This window comes from Thamnophis sirtalis, unplaced genomic scaffold (assembly GCF_051295495.1).
Source record: "Thamnophis sirtalis isolate CommonGarterSnake01/CBP01778 unplaced genomic scaffold, rThaSir2_p1.2 scaffold_1, whole genome shotgun sequence".
In the NCBI taxonomy this organism is placed as follows: domain Eukaryota; kingdom Metazoa; phylum Chordata; class Lepidosauria; order Squamata; family Natricidae; genus Thamnophis; species Thamnophis sirtalis.
In genome coordinates, this window is record NW_028261381.1 from 41,705,242 (window position 1) to 41,725,570 (window position 20,329).

At 38.0% G+C, this 20,329-nt stretch overlaps 1 protein-coding gene across 1 annotated transcript in view; it reads left to right on the forward strand.

Moving 5' to 3' along the window:
• The window catches only part of VWDE (von Willebrand factor D and EGF domains), a 271,722-nt gene that overhangs the window by 165,630 nt on the left and 85,763 nt on the right, over positions 1-20,329 (forward strand). The window contains exon 21 of the mRNA XM_087710932.1: positions 1,264-1,428. Within this exon, the coding sequence (XP_087567058.1) occupies positions 1,264-1,428 (165 nt within the window). The remainder of the gene's footprint in view (positions 1-1,263; positions 1,429-20,329) is intronic.

Sequence of the window (20,329 nt, forward strand, 5' to 3'; positions counted from 1 at the left end):
CCTATTGTCAATGGTTTGGATTTTTGCCTTAGCCTTTGGTTTGGAGTCATAAGTCATACCTTTCCTTTCTTCTTTGGAGTCATAAATAGCACTCTTCTGGGTTTAAACAAAGACATAGTGCAGTATCTTGTTTCTAACTATGAAATCTTTAGAAAACCTTCAAGCAAAACAACATCATTTTCCCATTCTTACTTCCCAGAAAGTCATTTCTTTGGAAACAATTGTATGTGAGACCATGTATATCTTATGCTGGCTGGTTTTGCACATTGCACTAAGCATCTTACTTGCTTTTTTATTGTATGAGCCTAATAATTCAGTTTGTAAGCTTTTTTATGGTTTAAGATGATATATGAATCTGGTTAGTTGTGGGTGTATTCATAATTGAACACAGTGTATGAACCAAGTAATTACCTGCAAATAATAAAGTCCCAAATGAATTCTTCTTTTTTGTAAATTAGTCACTGAAATGGGAAGAAAGGGAAAATAAATATGATTTTATCCTGTCTTTTTCCTCTGAATCACCAGCTGGATTCACACAATTACTAGGTCATGGTTTGGTTAACTTTGATTTAGTTAATAAATCATACTTGGACAGTTTTAATGACACTAAACCATATCTCTTATATACATCATAAAGTCAGGGTTGAAACAACATATAAAGTAAAAGGTAAACAAATCATGATATGGGTATGGATAATGCATTGTATGGCCTGTTTCACAATATCTTCACCTTCTGGATGATTCTACAGCTATACTGTAAATAAGTTAAAAGCAGAGTGAGGGAGTTTAAAGGAGAAAACTTCAGGCAAGAAGTGGTTGACTTAGCATGACTTCCTCCACTCTTTCTTCTCTATTACAAAACAACCCTTCCACTAATGCCTCACAAAGGAGAGAAGGCCTCTAGGAATTCATTATGTAATCCTGCAGAGAAATATGTAGTTTGCCCCCTGACTAATGAAACTTCTCCACCTAGGTGTTCCTAGCAGTGAAGAAAAGTCAATTTCACCCTTGATAAATGCCACACACTTTCTAATTCTAAACTTTACAACATGTAATTAGAGGGCTAATAAATCTTGCCTTAATGAGAAACAGCTGGTTGATATGGGGTGCCTTTAGGGTTTTCTTATACTAGGCACACAATTTGGGAGCCTCTAGCATTAATTATGTTTTGAAAGAATAAAAGGATCAGAAAGCCTTAGCCAGTGCTGATATTTGCTCCCTGGTTTATTTTTAAATTAGCAATGGTTTTGGATGTTCCTTCAGGTCATGCAGGAGTCCTACCATCTCTTACTAACTGTGCTAATAGACCTTGTTTTCCTGGAGTGCTGTGTGTTGACCGCAAACCTCCAAAGACTGGATACTTCTGTGGCCGATGTCCAATAGGTCTATATGGGAATGGACGAATCTGCACAAAAGCATCTAGACCAGGTACTTTTCTTTCATTTCAGCAGAACTGAACTAGATTTGTCAACATATTTGCTGCAACATCATAATCATTTCATTATATCAGAAAAAATATAAGAAACTATTTGTATTTCATCAACAGTTTGTATATAGCCCAGTAATACTTACCAATCTCAATACTACATTATTAGTAATGATAGTAGAAGCTAGTAGAAGCACAAGGATTGACAAAACTACATATGGGAATTAAAATAATCCATACCTCCAGAAACCAGATCTTTATTGTTCTTTGAAAATATAAATGTGTATGTGGGGGGGGGGGCATCATATGGATTTTGGGGAGCAAAATATTCCACCAGGATGGGGTAACTGTTGTTTAAGCAAATGATTACTTACATTTTCCCATCAAAACTGGAACTCACAGTCCAGAATCAATGCCCACTTTTAAATTAGAAAAGACAATTGATTTTCTGTTTTAAGCCCTGTAGAAATACAGTGACTGTTGTTTTATATAGGTTCCAAATTAGAAGGGTACAACTTGGGATTTGAAAACAGTTATATTTTTTCATATATATTTTGTATATTTTGTCTGGAACTGAAGAAAAGTTGTTGTAGAATTGAAAGGAAAACTTCTAGGGCATTGTGACCAACTTCTTACTTAATGCAGGAATTAGAAAGCAAGAGCATCTGCAAATACACAAGTTCCTATCTTAATTCAATTATTATTGAATTCTTATTTACTATCAAAATGTTTCTCCTACTGTTCAACTGCAATCTATGCTTCTGTAAAAAAAAATCAAGAGAAACATCTGGCTTTCAAATGTTACAAAATTCTGTGCCACCATGGGACCATGGGTAAAGTTGTTCAGCAATATCTGAAAAACTACAGATGCTCTACTCCTGCCTAAAGATATTTGATCTAGTCCTTCTAGATCACAGGTGTCAAACTTGCCATACCATGTTGCCATCACGTGACGTTTTGTGACCTTTTCCCCATTGACGGAGCTGGGATGGGCGCCATGCCTGAGAGCTGCCAGTTTGACACCCCTGTGTAGAATCTAGATGAAACAACAAGGATACTGTTGGTATGTGATGGATCTTTACAGTATTTCACATCCTCATAATTTGTATTCTTATTTGTGGAATATAAACCCACAGGATGAAAATCATAGCACAATGCATGCTTTAAAGATGAGCTTGAAGTGCTTCCAATCTTAGGCAAGCAAAAAAAAAAAAAATCTGTCTTTTCTAAAGCACCTCATCCTTTTTCAGTTTTCCAGAGAGTCTGAATAAATATGTGCCTGCTTTAGGAGTCGCATTAAATATAATGAGTTAAACAAGTAGATCTTTTTAAGCTTATGCAGAAACCTTTGGGAAAAGGTCTGCTGTAATGAATTGCAAAGAAGTGCAGGGCCAATGCAAGTTCTAAAGGTGTTCCTCCAAATCATTTTCAAAGCATACAGAATTCTAGAAGACAATACACTTCCAGCTAACTTTTCCTCAAGCTCTTCAAATTGAACAGAAATATTCCATACAGAATTGCAAACATGAAGTAACCCATTTCTTTAAAATCCAAGGAAAAAACTGACAACTTTTGCCATTGTCAACCTTGCTTCCTTCCTCCTCGTTTATACTTCTTCAGGCTATAACTGTACCAATGTCACCCATCCATAAGTGAAGAAATAAATGGCAGAGAGCAACTTGTAATTAAAACATTCAATCTCTCTGTAGTATGTTGCAAAAAGTCTGCCTTTAGGAGTTTCCAAACATCACATCTTTTACTAATCTTTCAATGTGGAGAATGAATAGAATACTGAAGAGAAGTCTTTCTATAATTGTAGACTGGAGGAATCAAAATGAGTGAGCTGAAAGACGGAGCCATACAATTTTGTTTCCCCAGCTTTTTTTTTTAAAAAAAAAACTTTCTTCCCAGTTCTTGAAGGATAGACAGAATTTAGTCACCTTTCCTGTCAAGTTATGCCTAAAACAACTTCATCAAAGAGCCCTTAATTTATTTACTGAGAATTCAGGGGAAGGATTTATATAATTACTCAAGTTAGATTCCCTTCTTTCATTTCTTGCTATACAGTTTAATTATTTTGGAAAGCAACACTCACTCCTGCTGCTTCAGTGTACATCAAGATTAATGTCATTTTGCCATATTAATTAAACTCTTGACAAAATGGAAAGTTAGGACTTCAAAAAAACTGAGGCTCAGTGATTCTGTCAATGTTTCTGAGGGATTTTTCTTTCTCTTTTTTGCCCAAAGATAAGATTATGACTCATACATACAGCCAGTAAAACAAATCGTTTGGATGGACATTCCTCTATAATGTATGATTTTACCCCTACAAATAGAAACATTTATCTGTTTAAGCAGGAAAAAAAATTCTATGAAGTCATTCCTCTTGTTATCATATACTGACAGAAAAATGTCACTAGCAGACATAAATACAATCATTTGTAACTACAATTTGCATTTCTTCTTTCGCCATGACAGGGACGAACACGGATTTATGCATTATATAAATATTTATATCTTCCTTCTAGTGCTTATATACCATTCAGAATAGTTTACAATATTTAACATCAATTATAAAATGCATTCTAGAAATTGATAAAGCATTCCAGTTCATCTCAGTGTCAGGAGGTGAGGGGGAATGCACATTGTGGTGTCATTGTGATTTGTACCAGATGCCTCTGTCTCCCCTATTTTACCTGGTTTATATCTCTGTTGATACTTTCAAGCAGCTTTTCAAAATCCCAACAAGGTTTTTCTCTTTGGTTGTGGAAGTAAAAGAGGAATAGTCTTCCATGCTACATATGAAGATTAATGAGAACGCATCCTTAATCCCTGATATTTTTATATAGATAAAAATAGAGAGTAAAACAAATGCTCAGAAAGTGCAATAAACAAAAAGCCAAGGCATCAAACATCTTTCTCAAACTGATTCCAAGGGACAACTTGAATCACTGTAATTTAGTATCCCCAAATCTGTCCTACACAAGTAGTCCTAAATAATGCCATAGTTGATGTTATCAAAGGCTACTCATAAATCAGTGTACCAAAAAGAACATATTCTTTCTTTATTCTTTATAAAGATCAGCAAAAAAGGCAACCAGGGATGTTTCAGAATATAAACTGTGTCTGCAGCCAGTTTGGATACAGAGTTTGTATCATCTTTAGGGTCCTTGGCACTCTCTGAGCTTCATGGATTTCTTTGGACCTTTCTTCCAAAGGTACTTTTTCAGGAGGCAACTGGACTTTCTTGTTTTTTTCTTTGAAGAAAAAGCTTTCCAAGAAGCTTCTTCAGCTCTGACAGAATAGTGGGGAATGGAAGGATTTATATTCCTTGCAGACAGCTGGTCATTTGCATCCTTTAGGGGGTCCTTGAAGCACTTTGAGGTTTATCTGTGTCCCCAGACTCACCTGAGTAGTGCTCCTGTCTCTGTAGTCTGCAATTTTTCTCTGGAAATCCATTCCTACTCCCACACCATTCAAAGGGTGTTCATTTCAAATTATATAGCTAAAAGTCTGTAGAGATTCTCAGTCATCCAGGTCACGATTGTCCCAAAGGTGCTTTTTCAGGAGGCAACTGGACTTTCTTGGGTTTTTTTCCCTTTTCCTTGAAGACATTTAGCTTCTCATTTTTTTTAAAAAAATTATTTATAGGCCGCCCTTTTCCCTGGGGGGACTCAGGGCGGCTCACAACTCATGGGGAGGGGGATACAAACAATAACACATAAGAGCAATACATAATTAAAAGTAGAGCACAACATTCATACCATTCGGGTGGGGGTGAGTTACATTCTTTAACCCCAGGCCTGACGGGATAGCCAGATTTTAAGGGCTGTGCGGAAGGTCTGGGGGGTGGTGAGGGTACGAATCTCCACGGGGAGATCATTCCAAAGGGTCAGAGCTACTACCGAGAAGGCTCTCCTCCGCGTAGTTGCCAGTCGACACTGACTGGCAGATGGAACTCGGAGGAGGCCTAATCTATGTGATCTAATGGGTCACGAGGAGGTAATTGGCAGGAGGCGGTCTCTCAAGTATCCAGATCCACTACCATGAAGGGCTTTATGGGTGGTAAGTAGCACCTTGAAGCGCACCCGGAGATCGACAAGTAGCCAGCGCAGCTCACGGAGGATAGGTGTTATGTGGGTGTACCGAGGTGCACCCACGATCGCTCGCGCGGCCGCATTCTGGACTAGCTGAAGTCGCTGGATGCTCCTCAAGGGCAGCCCCATGTAGAGCACTTCAGCTCTGACAAGATATTGGGGAATGGAAGGATTGAATGACTGAGAATCTCTACAGACTTTTAGCTATACAATCTGGGATGAACACACTTTGAATGGTGGGCAAACAGAACTAAAGAAACTTCTTGGATGAGAAGTGAAATATTATCAAAGAAAAGAACTGATAAAGTCCAGTTGCCTTTTGGAAAAATTGCCTTTGGAACATTTCCTTAGTTTAGTTTCTTCAGTGAAATCTAGAATTAGCACCCAGCATCCTTGATCATAGGCTCAAACCTGATAGACACATGGGGCCTCATGTCTCTGGAGTGCTATAAATGTATTATAGCTACCAATGAGTCATCTGGAAGCTTCTGAAGTCAGGGCAGATAAAGTAGTTATTGTGCTGCAGATTCCATCCCATGGTGGTCACTATTGCAGGGCTCAAAATATATGATTTGTCTCGGTTTAGTAGGAGCCAAACTGTCACCTGTCCCATTTGTACTGCTGCCAGGAAATTAGTCTGGGATGAGAGATTAACTCTTGGCATATACTACCTGCATTCTTTGCTCAACCCTCTCAGGAACATTTCTACCCTCTCCCCGCTGCCAAAATGAGGCAACACAGAACAAATCAATCTAGAGTTCTCACTCAAAGCACAAATGACCAAACTCAAATTATCCTATTTTAGACACATTGTGCAAAGACCTAGGTCTCTGGAGAAGTCTATAATACTAGGAAAGATGAATGGAAACAGAAGAAGAGATGACTAGCAGCAAGGTAGATGCACAAAATCACAATAACAAATATATATTAACTAGCAGTTGTTGTGTGAACCTATATTCCCAGTGCTACCTGACTCTGGGATGCTGCTGTGAACAAGACTTTGAGGCATATAGCCATGAATTATGTTCAGTTTCAACTTTTAACATGCAAAAATTTCCAGAGAATGATCTAAACTACTGCTTGAGGCAACAATATTGTTAGGTATGCAAACAGTGATAAAGCTATAGATTGAGTATACTGGGATATTTTTTCCAGGTTTTTTTTTCCCAGTGCGTAGAAAAGAGAGCAGTTGTTTGTTTTAATTCTAAATCACACTATTTGCACTGAAGATAATTAATTACTACATTCTTTGCATCAGTGATTGTGGCTAGAGTGGTCCTCATTACTTTATGTGATTCCAAATTTATCATAGGTCATTGGATCATGTCAAGAGAAAAATAGCGTTTGGCTGGTATGTGCAACTCCAAATTTGAACTTTATAAGAAAAGAGCACAAACACAAAGAGAAAGTGCATCTACTTTTTGTGATTTCTCCTCTCTGACACTTGAATAAATCTAAACAAAACCGTTTTGCTATCTTTTAAAATCAGAAGAATCTGAGTGCTTTATTACATACTTAAGGGCACATGAGAGAAAGAAAGAGAGGCGGGTAGGGAGGGAGGTTGGTGGTGATGGAAAAATACTTTTTTCCATCTAAAATGCAAAATTCCAAATACAGTACTATCTAGCAAATAACTTTGGAAAAAATGCCAGTAATCATTCTCACTTTCAGGTTAAATTTAATTTAACCAACTTAAAATTAATTTGCCTCCACTTAGGCAACAGCTACTAAAATCCAGATACTTAAGAAAAAGAAAGAAAGACGGTTAGAGAGATTTTTCTATAGAGTATTCAGTGACCCAGATATAAAACCCAATGGTAGATAAGATGGGAATAATATTTTAGATAATGGAAAAGATAAATTATTTCCAACCTAGCTGATTCATACAGTCCATCAATATAGAATTCATTATGCTCTTCAGATCCAGGTGATATATTAGCCAGCAAGGTTGCTCAGCAACAGAAGACCTGTGATTTCTAAGCTATAAAACCATGAAAAAAAGGCCAATTTTACCAACCTTGAATAATATTTACATTAAGTTGCAACATCTGCAGCACATTATATCCATTCCATTTCCTAATAACTTTGTTGGTTATTAGGTAAGATAATGTGTAAAAAAAAATTGGCTAGCATACAGGTAGTTCTTGACATATGACTTACAATTGAGCCCCAAATTTATGTGGTTAAGTGATACATTTGCTAAGTGAGTTTTGCCCCATTTTATGGCCTTTCTTGCCTCAGTTGTTAAGTGAATCACTGCAAGTGATAAGTTAGTAACATGGTTGTTAAGTGAATCTGGCTTCCCCATTGACTTTGCTTGTCAGGAGGTAATAAAAGGTGATAACATGACCCCGGGATACTGTGACTGTCATAAATATGGAGCAGTTGCCAAGCAACTGAAGCACATGATCATAGGTATGATGCAAAAGTCGTAAGTGTGAAAAAAGTCATAAGTCACTTTTTTCAGTGCTGTTGTAACTTTGAACAGTCTCTAAAGGAACTGTTGCACACCGAGGACTACCTGTATAAGCTTTATGCAATCACGTTATGTATCTTTAAAACAGCAGCCCATAAATATGATGAGTTATATATTTTCTTTACAACAATAACTTAAAGGATTATATCCAATATTACAATTTATAACAGAGATCTTCAATGGCACACAAAATAATCAAATTTTAGATGAGGATAATATTTATGGAGGGCTAAACTGCATATGAAATCTGGTTATCTGAAATCACTCCTTATTTTTATCTTGCTATTTGGATTCTAGTTCCTTTAAACAGGCACACCATAGCCACACTTACCTGGTATTAATCTTGTACATCCAGCCATCCATTTCTTTTATTTCCATTCCAACATAAGAAAGAAGAAAAAAGATTACTATAGATTATTCACATGCTTGAATACCTGAAAGAACTATACAAATATATACAGTATTTGTAAAGCAATTTATGTTGACACATTTTTTTTTGAAAGAAAATAATTTGAAAACATTTTAAAATGATTTTTAAGTCCATTGTTACAGTTCATCCATGGAGTTGCCTCATTCCCATGAATGCCGATGGAACACAATGGGTCGTAAATGAAATAAGCGCATAGTATCTCAGAGATGGGGAAATCAGTTCCACTTCTGCATATAGTTAGGAATATTACTAACAGCCACTTCTGGAAGTTTGTACCTACATCATATTTGCTTTCATTTTTGCCTGGTATAAATCAATGTTGACATAAATAATACAATTGGCATACATGTTTTACATACAAATTTCTTTCAAGTGAAATCCTTTCAGTCTCCAGGATTTATTTATAAAGAAGCAAACTAATACAACAAAGGACTCAAGGCAAAAGCATTAAGACAAAATCAAACTAAATCTTACTAACCCAAACTATTATTTTGTCATGGCTCATATGTTTTGCAAAGTAATTACATTTTTAAAGCTTTCATAAACAGTGGAAAGTTAGGATCATTCCTAATCTTGGGAAAGGCATAGTGTTCCAAAGGGTAGGGACCCTCTCTATGATCACGTGGGGCTGGTAGAAAAAAATGACCCCTGAGTTAGTTGGATGCCAATAAACTTTCAACTGGATCTGGAGTTAAACTCAAAACCAGTGTGGTGGCCACCAACTGGAATCTGTTACTTCCAGTTGTCAGTCCCACTTTTGCACTGTCTTCAAAGGCAACCCTTCAGTGGTGGGATTCAAATTTTTTTACTATCGGTTCTGTGGGCAAGGGCTTGGTGGGTGTGTCATGGCTTGGTAGGTGTGGCAGGAGAAGGATACTGTAAAATCTCCATTCCCTCCCAATCAGCTGGGACTCAGGAGGCAGAGAATAGATGGGGGCGGGGCCAGTGAAGAGTGGTAAATTTATTGGTTCTTTGAACTACTCAAAATTTCCACTACCGGTTCGCCACAACTGGTCAGAACCTGATGAATACCACCTCTGGAGCCCATGCTTAGTATGACAACAATTGAGCCTAAAATTTCTGTTGCTAAGCAAAACATTAGTTAAGCAAATTTTACCCCGTTTTACGACCTTTGTTAAGCAAATCACTGCAGCTGATAAATTAGTGAAATGGTTGTTAAGTGAATTTGGTTTCCCCATTGACTTTGCTTGTCAATAGGTCATAAAAAGTGATCACATGATGCTGGGACACTGCAACAATCATAAAGATGAGTCAATTGCCAAGCATCCGAATTTTGATCGCATGACCAAGGGGATGCTGCAGTGGTTGTCAGTGTGAAAAATGGCCATAAGTCACTTTTTTCAGTGCCGTTATAACTTTGAAAGGTCACCAAATGAACAAGGACTACCTGTATTTCTCATCCAAATTAAGTGAAACTCAAGTTGTTTGCAATATATTTCATTTACCTTTCATTCTTTTTTATTGGAAGAAATGTAATGATGCTCTTTGGGGAGAAAAAATGATGGAATTTCTTCCACAATATGTTCTTCTGCATCTTTGTTTGCCTATGTCAGAGAGAAAGATTGAATCTCTTTGAGTGTAGCTCATCTATATGTGTCAGTATCACACTGGTTTTAGCCAGGAGGAAGAATCTGACAGCGCAGGAGACATAAGATAAGAACGGCATTTTATTAATTTCTCTGTCTTTCAGTGAGCATTTGAAAGGGAGCCTGTGAAAAATTCTTTAGTCAAATATAATGTTGCAATTATATTGGTTAAGTAAGCAGCCGATCCAACACGGCTGAATGTCTAAAAAAGATTATCCAGGCACTCTTTCCCTCATGAGATTATAACTATGTGGAATTATAGTAAAATTATGTGCCCTGGCACTAGGATCATCCTTCACTGGCACTAATTTTCATGCACTCTGTAAAGGGGAAATATACTGAATGCACACAAGTTTGATTCCCTTGTTCCTAACTAAACATGCTAATCTTGGTTGTGATTTCAGTTTGATCTTTGCATTTCCTCTGCATCCAGCATGCCCCTTAGTAGAAGTGAATTATTTCAATTTTATGAACAAAGGCTACAATTAAAAATTCTTACCATATTGGTATTCTTCCCACTTCTTCTTTCTAGCGTCTTTCCAACTTACCTGGCTAATGTACACATTAATTTAATTAAGCTTAAAATGAAAATAATTTTGATGGATTGTTTCTTCCTTGGAAAGCGCCGTGGGTAGTTTCTTAATGAACAGATAATGGAATATTATATACCTGTTTTGTTTAATGTAGCATGTACATGTCTATCAATAAAATAAAAGATTTATTCCCTACATCTTTTTTAATGCAGTTGCTCTCATATTCAGTGTTTTATAGATTTATTCTAAGTGAATACATTTACTATAGATGTGCTCACTCTTCCTGTGAAGTATAGTTATGCATTAATACAAACTTATATAGGTTTTTTGATCTTGGTAGAAATCTATAAACAGACTTTGATCCATAAAGATATCAAGGTTATAAAAATAGAAATATTATATAATTACCATAAAATTTAAAATAACAAGTGCAATAACTAAAATCAATCAATAGAAATATATTCAAATAAGAATGCATAGGTCAAAAGGAATGCTATGATTTGGTAGCAAAGAAATAGCATCAGTCTTTCTTGGAAGGACACAATTGGCATGATAGCTCAGCAGTCCTCTAATCTGTAAATCTATAACTATAGATCTCACTGAAAAATAAAGGATTGGCAAGCTGATATAAAAGGAAGCAAATTGTTCAGGGGTTTAAAATTAAATCAGTGCCTTGAATTAGCCTTGAGAATGAAAAATTAGCTACTGGTTGTTGTTTTTTTAAAGCAACTTGTATAAGTTTGCTAGACCAAAGATTAATTGCAAATGAAAGGTCTGAAATGTAAGCCAAAAGAAAGAAATTAGCCTGTTGTCCCAAAAATGCTTTTCCGAAAGGCAACTGAACATTGCTTTTTCCAGGAAAAAACAAAGTCCAGTTGCCTTTTGAAAAAGCACTTTTGGGACAACCATGACTTGGATGACTGAGAATCTCCATAGACGTTTAGTCTCTTGATTGTTGTGGGTGCAAAGGAAAGTAAGAATCAATTACTTTCCAGGAAACAGACCTAATGAAAGAAGTTTGGAAAAATTTGTGCAACACTCTCAATGAATGTGATCTGAGACTCCTCCATTAGGTTGCTTAAATGGATGAGGGGAAACAAGAAGAGAGAGTACAGAAAAAAATGGTTGGACGATTTGGAGATCCAAGAATATATGAGAATGGTGATTGTTTAGCTCTTTATCCCAAAGGTGTTTTTTAAAGAGGATTTTCTTGTTTTTCTTTTGAAGACATTGCTTCTCATCCAAAAAGCTTCTTCAGCTGTGACAGGGTAGTGAGGAATGGAAGGATTTATACTTCTTGCAGACAGATGGTAATCTGCATCTTTTTAGTGGGTCATTGAAGCACTTGAAGGTCTATCTGTGTCCTCAGGGTCACCCGAGTAGTGCCTGGTTCCTATAGTCTGCAATTTTTCCTTGAAAATCCATTTCTATTCCCAGACCATTCAAAGGATGTTCATCCCAAATTGTATAGCTAAAAGATTGGGATGAACAGATGTGCTACAGTAGTCCGACCTAGAGATTATGAAGATGTGAGTTACTGTGGTCAAGTCCTCCCTGTACAGGTATTGGTATATCTGGCCCATAGCCCGAAGATGTGCAAAGGGGTTCCTAGCCATGGCTGCCATCTGTTCTTTGAACAGAAGCTGTGAGTTCTGTAGGCCCCACACATTGCACTCTGGGACTGTTTGAGGCAGCACAATCCTACCCAGAATTAAAAATGGAAGAACCTTGTCTCTGGGGAGGTCCAAATATTTACAGCCACAACACCTTGCTAGGATTGAATCAGATCCCATTTTGCCCCACTCCCCAGCAGCCTCCAGACACTGAGATAGCACATCCACAGCATCACTCAAAGGGCCTGAGGTAGAAATATAAAGCTGAGTATCATCTGGCAGTATAGGAGATGTTAATGGATAATAAATGAATGAATAATATCTGGGAAGTGAGGTATAGTTTATGTTGGAGAGGAGTATGCAGACCAGAATTTTGTTCTTCAGCAGGTCATTGAGAATGTATGAACGTGTGAGAGAAATATTATTGTATGGTGGTTGCTTTTGAGACAGTAAATGAGCTTGAATTATGTGAACATTTGCTGCAGATGTAATGAAATAAGCAGTTGAATTTTGATTGCTAAATGCTTTAAAGTGTATTTGATGAAAATAAAGTATTCGTGAGAATAAATAGGATGCATAGTGAATGATTAAAATTGAGCAAGGTGTAAGATGTCTAAACAATTTGTAGATAAATTATAGTATATGAATGCTTATGGTGATATTAGAAGTGGGTTTAATTTATTTATTTTGTGTGTGTGTGTGTGTGTGTGTGTGTGTGTGTGTGTGTGTAGATTTTCACAGGTACAGGTATGCAGGTCTTGGCATATTCGGGTCTTTTCCCATGTAAGATTGAGAGTATCTTAGTGATGCTTTGATGAAGTCCCAATCGCCATCTTCAGGCTGGTGCCTTCGGCTTCGTACTTGTGCGAGCAAAGCGTGATCAGAGCTGCCATCTTTCTATAAATATTGGTGGGGGGATGTGGAGTGCTGGCTTTGTTGCTGTAAGCGGGTTGGTTGGCTGTGTTGTTACATCTTGATTAGTTGATGGAGTTGATGTATGCAGATTAGTCAGCTGTTTTGTGACATCCTGTGTGGCTGAGGTACTAGCTGTGTGCCTATTAGTCTTTTGTGTTGTAACGACCTGGGTATTGGGCTGTGTGATGACATCCTGAGCTCTAGTGTAGTGATATCCTGAGTTTTGTGTTGCAACATCCTGGAAAGTCCTGTGGTATAATGTCCTGAGCAGATGGCTGTGATGTAACATCCTGGGCTTTGGTTTGGCTCTGGGTTTGTGGTCTGGCTATGTGTTCATGGCGTGTGTCAGTTTGCTTTGTGTGGGGGTCAGAGGGGGGGCAGCAGTTGGTGATGCCACCATGGTTTGGCTTCTGGGTGGTGGTTGCATTTCATCTATGGGATGGGTTTGGGTTTGAGTCTGGTGAGGGTGATTAGTGGTGGTGTCCTGTGTTGTTCTGGGTCCAGTTTTAGTGGCTGGGACTCGTTTGTTGACTAGGGCTAGGTTCCAAATGTCTGGTAGACGGGAGGTATCATCACGTTTATTCATGTTGTGGGGGTGTTTCTCTATTTCAATGGCTTCCATAATTATTCTGTTGTTGAAATCAGGAGGTTACAACGCAGCCAACCTCCCAGCACAAAACTCAGACAAACATGAAGCCAAAGGCACCAGCCTGATATATATATATATATACACATCCAGGGACGTGCAGTCACTAGAGGCAAGGGAGGCGTGGCCTCACCAGTCATGAGGAAAAGAAAAAGAATTTTAAACATTTTTTTTAAATAATTAAAGCCAAGGTAGTTGCTGCCAGATTCACAGTGACTTGGAACAGTGCTTTGTGTTAACCATAGGAGAAGGCCAGAGAACTAGGGGCCTCCTGTGCATAAGGAATTTTTTGCCTTTTAAGAGATAACCAAGGGTTAACAAGCAAAAAATTCCTTATGCAAATGAGGCACGTATTCTCTCGCCTCTTGTAAAGGGCATTTTTAGAGGCTTTTTAGAGTTCTCTGGGAGCAGCTAGCTCAGTCTGACAGAGCTCTGGCCTTTCATGAGGGAGGGCAGGGCAGGGCAGGGAGAAGCAGAGTTGAAATCATCTCTGAAACAGCTGGAAAAGTGTGTGTGTGGGGAGGAGGGAGGAATTCAAAACATTTGATTGCATACAAAACCACGTTGCCTTTTCAAACACACACACACACACACATACACAAACACACACACACACCTGGATAAAAGTATATAAGCCCAGCTTCACTGATTACAAGTTTGAAAAGGCAACGTGATTCACCTGCAATCAAAGGCTCCGATTGGAAGGCAACAGGGGAGTGGGGGGGGGTATGGCAGAGGAGCTGCTTTCAAGCCTTTGGAAAATCTATCCAATCCAACTTCTGTGCTTGTGTTTGTTTGAGAGTGAGTGAGTGAGAGAGGGATCCAAGTTCTCTGTGTGCGTGTGTCTGTTTGAGAAAGGGGGGAGGGAGGGAGAGAGAGAGGAAGGAGGGGGAGGGAGAAGAAAAAGAATGGGAAAACTTATTTTGCAAGGGGGAAAAATGCTGTCGCTTTAAATTGGAACTGAGCATGCCTGGCTGTAGAATTCTGGGAGTTGAAGTCCACAAGTCTAAAACAATTGCTGCCTCACCAGCCATAAAGCTCACCGCACATCACTGCATCATCACCATCAGTATGAGGGTTTGATCCCTATTCATATACAGTACAGCTAGTTCTTGACTTATAACCATTTGTTTAATGACCATTCAAAGTTACAACAGCACAGGGAAAAGTGATTTATAATCAATACACTGACAACCATTGCATGATTCCCATGGTCGTGTGATCAAAATTTGGGTGCTTGGCAATAGGCATGTGTTTTTAGTGGTTGGAGTTCCCCAGGTCATATGATCTCCATTTGCAACTTATTCTTCCAGCTTCTAACAAGCAAAGTCAATGGGGGAAGCAATATTCACTTGTTAACAACATTGTTATCAATTACGAACCATGGCAAAAAAAAGTCATAAAATTGGGTTTGAATCCCCTAACAACTGCCTTTCTTAACAGTAGAAATTCTAGTCTGAATTATGATAATAAATTGAGGGCTACTTGTAATTTGCCATGTCAGGGTTGCGGGTATAATTTTCTCTTGCTTAGGATATTCTCTTCTGTTTGGTTGTTTGGTATTAATCCTTGCTTATAAGGGTGTAGACTACTGGAGAGGATTCATTCTAGTCTTTTTGTTTCCTTCTTAGCCTATTTTATTGTCTCTTTTAGCAGTCAAAGTCATCACAATCAGTGTTTCATGACACAGACTTAATGTTTTATCTAGCTGTGGATAGGTGCTAGGGGTGAACCTCACATGGCTCACAAGAACTGGGCATCTTTGAATATGAAGGGGGACAAGGGGTGCTCTCATGCCACCAATATAAGGATATCATAGTTCTAATAGCAAAGGTGAATGGCAAACCTTTGCCCTAAATTCCCAATGGTTCCTCATATACGTGGTGGTCTCATCTGCTTCTTGGCTGAGAGTCCTACCCCAGAAATGGTTTTAGTGGTTTTGAATTTGATGGGGGATCTGAATTCAGCCTATTTCAGAAATTCCAAATCAATTAATCAGTGGAACGACTTGTTTCCAGAAGTCGTGGCTGCACCATCACTGGTGTTTTTTAAGAAGAGATTGGACAGCCAGTTATCGTGTCGGGTCTTCTTCTTGAGCAGGGTGGGTTGGAGTAGAAGTCATCCAATGTCTCTTCCAGCTCTAGTGTTCTGTTAATCAAAGAAAACTTTATTGGATGCCTTAGGATATTTACAACATAAAAAACAAGGCATGTTTTGCAGAGAAAGCTTTTGAATGGGATTGGTCTTTTTTGTTTAAAGTTCTGGAAATTATGCACTTTGACAACAATTTTATTCAAGGAATTAAGTCAATATGTACATCTCAGAAGGTTCAAATTATGATCAATGGTGATCTAACTAAACCATGTTATATCCAGAAGGGGGCAAGGTTAGGTTGTGCTTTGTCCCTTTGGCTGTTTTATTTTGGCTCCTGAAGCATTGACCAGTCATGGCCCATGAAAGGAGAGAGGAGAACATATGGAAAGTTCCATTCATTTAGTTGCCTAACAACAGAGTAAAGAATCAGACAGTGGGGAAGAAGGCGGGGCTTAGCAGTGAGAAGATGGAGTTTCAGGCTATTCCTGAAATTCCTCTATACCGAAGGATTTTTGGATGGGTTTTTGAACCCTAGCTGTCCCGGAGACGACAGTGAAAGGTGAGGGGAGACCCAGTGACCTCAGAGACGTTCGCAAAGTCTCTGGGGGGGGGGGGTATTAACCCCTCGTGCCAATTCCTTTCTGGATTAGCTGCGTGCTAACTGAAACTGCAGGTTGCCCCTAAGAATGGCAGAAGTGATGTCATCTGGTAAGCTGATTTTATTATTCAAGAGAGACTGTCCGCACTAAAAGCTTAAGCTAATTGAAACCAAAGAATAGAAGAATTTAGCGGCGAATTGGTTTTTTTTAAATGGATTTATGGCTTGTGGCTACTTTACTTCTTAAATGCTTCAAGAAACTCTTCGACATCCCCCCCCCCCTCTGACTCTCCCTCAGTGGATCGTAAAGTTTATTTTCTACTAATTAGCCCTTCACGATCTGACATTTTTATTACTTGGCTCTGTTTACGATCAGATAAGATTGCACAGCTTGCAATTTTTAACTGCGACACATCATGGTGTCTCAAAATACCTCTAAGATTTCACTCCAGATTCTTTTTTCCGCATGTCGAGAGCTTTTTGACTCTTACCAGAGACTGGAAAGAAAATTGGATCATCTGATTTTAAAATATGAAGGAAAAACTGAGATCGTTGAATGTTTAAATGTTCCTGAAATACAAATGGAAAATGTGAGAAATGGCGTCTGGTCTATCTCAGAGGAAGAAAGGAGGGGGGGAGCTATAAAGAAGACTCATTTAAAGAGACAGAGTGCAGGAGGAATGGAAAATCCACCCTTGAGAATTAAAGTCAATTTGAAAAATTTTACAAGCCCGGGACAACATTATTATTTCATCACTGACATTCAGAGTCAAAAGGTGCGAAGATATCTTTGTCTGGATTTGCTTATAAAAACATTTGGTAAATTTATCCAACGAATGGCTATTGGACTGTGAAAATCTCGCTGTTGGAGGGACACAGGCTGACAGATGGGAAAATACAACTTAAAATTAGCTAAATCTGATTACTTTAATTTGTAATAGATATAGCTGAATAATAATTGACATTGATGGTAATGTATATAATATGGAATTGGCTAATAGACTGAAGAATACAATTGAAATCTAGCTAAACCTAATTGCTCTCTTTGTAACAGATATAGCTGAATAATAACTGATATTGATAGTAATGTATATAATGTGGAGTTGATATGATATATAACAATTGGATATGAGAAAACATTTTTGAATTATACATAAAGAGTATTAACTACAACAATTATTACTATTATAAAAACTAAATAAAATACATACAATCAAATGTTAATCAATACTGGGAAAATGTTATGATATATGACATAATTAAATATTATGGATGTTCAGCTAAAATAGGATATGAGGATTTGATGCTAATAGAGGATTTTACAAGCAAGTAAATGAAAGGTCAGCATGTGTTATGGATTAATTCTTTGGCATAGTTAAGGATGAAGGATGTTTAAATAACTATAGGTAATTAAAACTGAAGGTATAATGATGTTAATATGGTAAACATTCGAGTCAAGATACTTGAATTAATATGAGTTAATGGAAGAGAAGCACCAAAGCATGTTGTAACCAGCTGATATACTTCTTTTTTTTTTTTTATAATAGATACCTGTGTTTTGTTTTCCTTTCCTGCCTTGTCCTTTGTAGTTTGTGTCTTTTTTTTTTTTGCGTTTTCTTTTTGTTTTGTTTTTTTCCCCCACTGGTGTGGGCAGGTATTGTTCAAGATTATTACTTGTATTAATATTTTTAAATAATAATTACAGTCAAATGAAAATGGATATATAATAATGCTTGAGGTAATATGAGTTATGTTTGTTGATTGTGGAGGATCTGTAATCGATTGATACATTTTCTACAGATGTAAAGAAAGATGCTGTACTTGTTTTAATTAAAATTAAAAAAAACATTTATTTAAAAAAAAAGAATCAGACAGTGGCAGTTTGTTGCAACAACATTCTGAGGAGTGACGGCCTACAGAACAGACTTGGCTCCCTCTCTGCTCTTAGCAGGAAAGGAGGGTTAGCTCAAATGTGATCCCTGTGTATTAATTTCACATTTGAACCTTCGATCCTTGGACTGGCTGACAACCCTGACTCTGCACTTAAGCTTTGGACTGACTGTTGCATGCTCGTCTTTGGAAAACACGCTTTGTAGAATGAAATTCACCCCGAACATCCAGTTTCAGGAAGGATTGGCAGAAATTCTGAAAGAGTTAGCAGAAACCGAGGATCCGGGCCCAATTCAACAATTCAGCTGTGCTTGCGGGTACTTATAACAGCAAAATGTCAGTCTGAAGTCACAAACCTGTTGTCATGGAGATACGTTCTGGCAACCAAGCCCAAACATCATGTCCTCCTTTTTCAAAACACCTAGAGATTTCAATGTCATGGCAGATACAGTAGAACCTCTGGTCATGAACACTTCTGATCATGACCAAATCGGGTTCTGACCAAGAAATTCACAAAAGTTTTGAATCTGGTCACGAACACATATTTGGGTGGTGATAAACCATGCCCACTGCCAATTTCCCCTTCCAGGCCATATATTTGTAAGCACCGAGCAACAACGTCCTCATGTGGCCGTTGCATTAATTTTGCTTTAATTTTGGTTAGGTTTGGGTCATGACCTAATCAGGTTGCAACCAAAATTATGGAACGAATTAAGGTCATGACCAGAGGTTCTTCTGTACCATACACACCCTCCAATCCCCTCTAGTGCACAAATCAACCAATGGCTGTCCACTATGATGTGATACTGGAGCTTGGGCTAGAACACCATTGAAACATTATTTCCTTTTTTACTAATTTCAGAACAACTAGAACACCTGAAAACCTCTTGGTTGTTTATCAAGTTGGACTTTAGGAATGCTTCTACTATATTCATTATACCAAAAGTTCTTTGACTCTAAAGTATGATGGAGTAGAACCATTGCAGGTCATGAGAGCATCTCAGTGGGTGGATTCCTTTCTGCAACAATGGCTATTTTGAAGTCACACCATTTCAACAAACGATTCCAAAAACTATTGAGGATTTCTCAATGTCCACCATGTGTCTGCTTTGTTTCGTCCCTCTGGTGAATTATCATCTAACTTTACCATCCTATTTTGCCTGTGGGGAAATCCTTTGGACACATCTGTGCCTGGAACATAACACTGGTTAATGTTCTCAAGTGGCAACTGACCCATGTCAAGGGTGGAACAGACCTATGTGACTCTCTCAATTATTGGAACAGTCCAGTTATGAGCAAGGTGGCTGAGGGAGGGTTGTTCTGTCTTTCTATCTTCTCTGTGGGTAGGGCTTTTAACTCTTTCATGAGGACATGTTGAGAGACTACTGATTAGTTTCGTAAATTTTAAGGGAAAAGGGAATTACTGTCTCCAGAAGAACCTGAGAGAGAGTCAATTTTATCTCTGGTGCTTCAGAAGACAGAATCAAAAAATGGAAGGTTTTCAGCTGGACATTAGGAGAACATTCTAAAGTGAAGGGAGAGAATATTAGATAATTAATGGCCATGATGAACCATGTGATTAACCATGGCCACTGCCAATTTCCCCTTCCAGGCCATTTTTTTGTAAGCACCGAGCAACAACGTCCTCATGTGGCCGTTGCATTAATTTTGCTTTAATTTTGGTTAGGTTTGGGTCATGACCTAATCAGGTTGCAACCAAAATTATGGAACGAATTAAGGTCATGACCAGAGGTTCTTCTGTACCATACACACCCTCCAATCCCCTCTAGTGCACAAATCAACCAATGGCTGTCCACTATGATGTGATACTGGAGCTTGGGCTAGAACACCATTGAAACATTATTTCCTTTTTTACTAATTTCAGAACAACTAGAACACCTGAAAACCTCTTGGTTGTTTATCAAGTTGGACTTTAGGAATGCTTCTACTATATTCATTATACCAAAAGTTCTTTGACTCTAAAGTATGATGGAGTAGAACCAT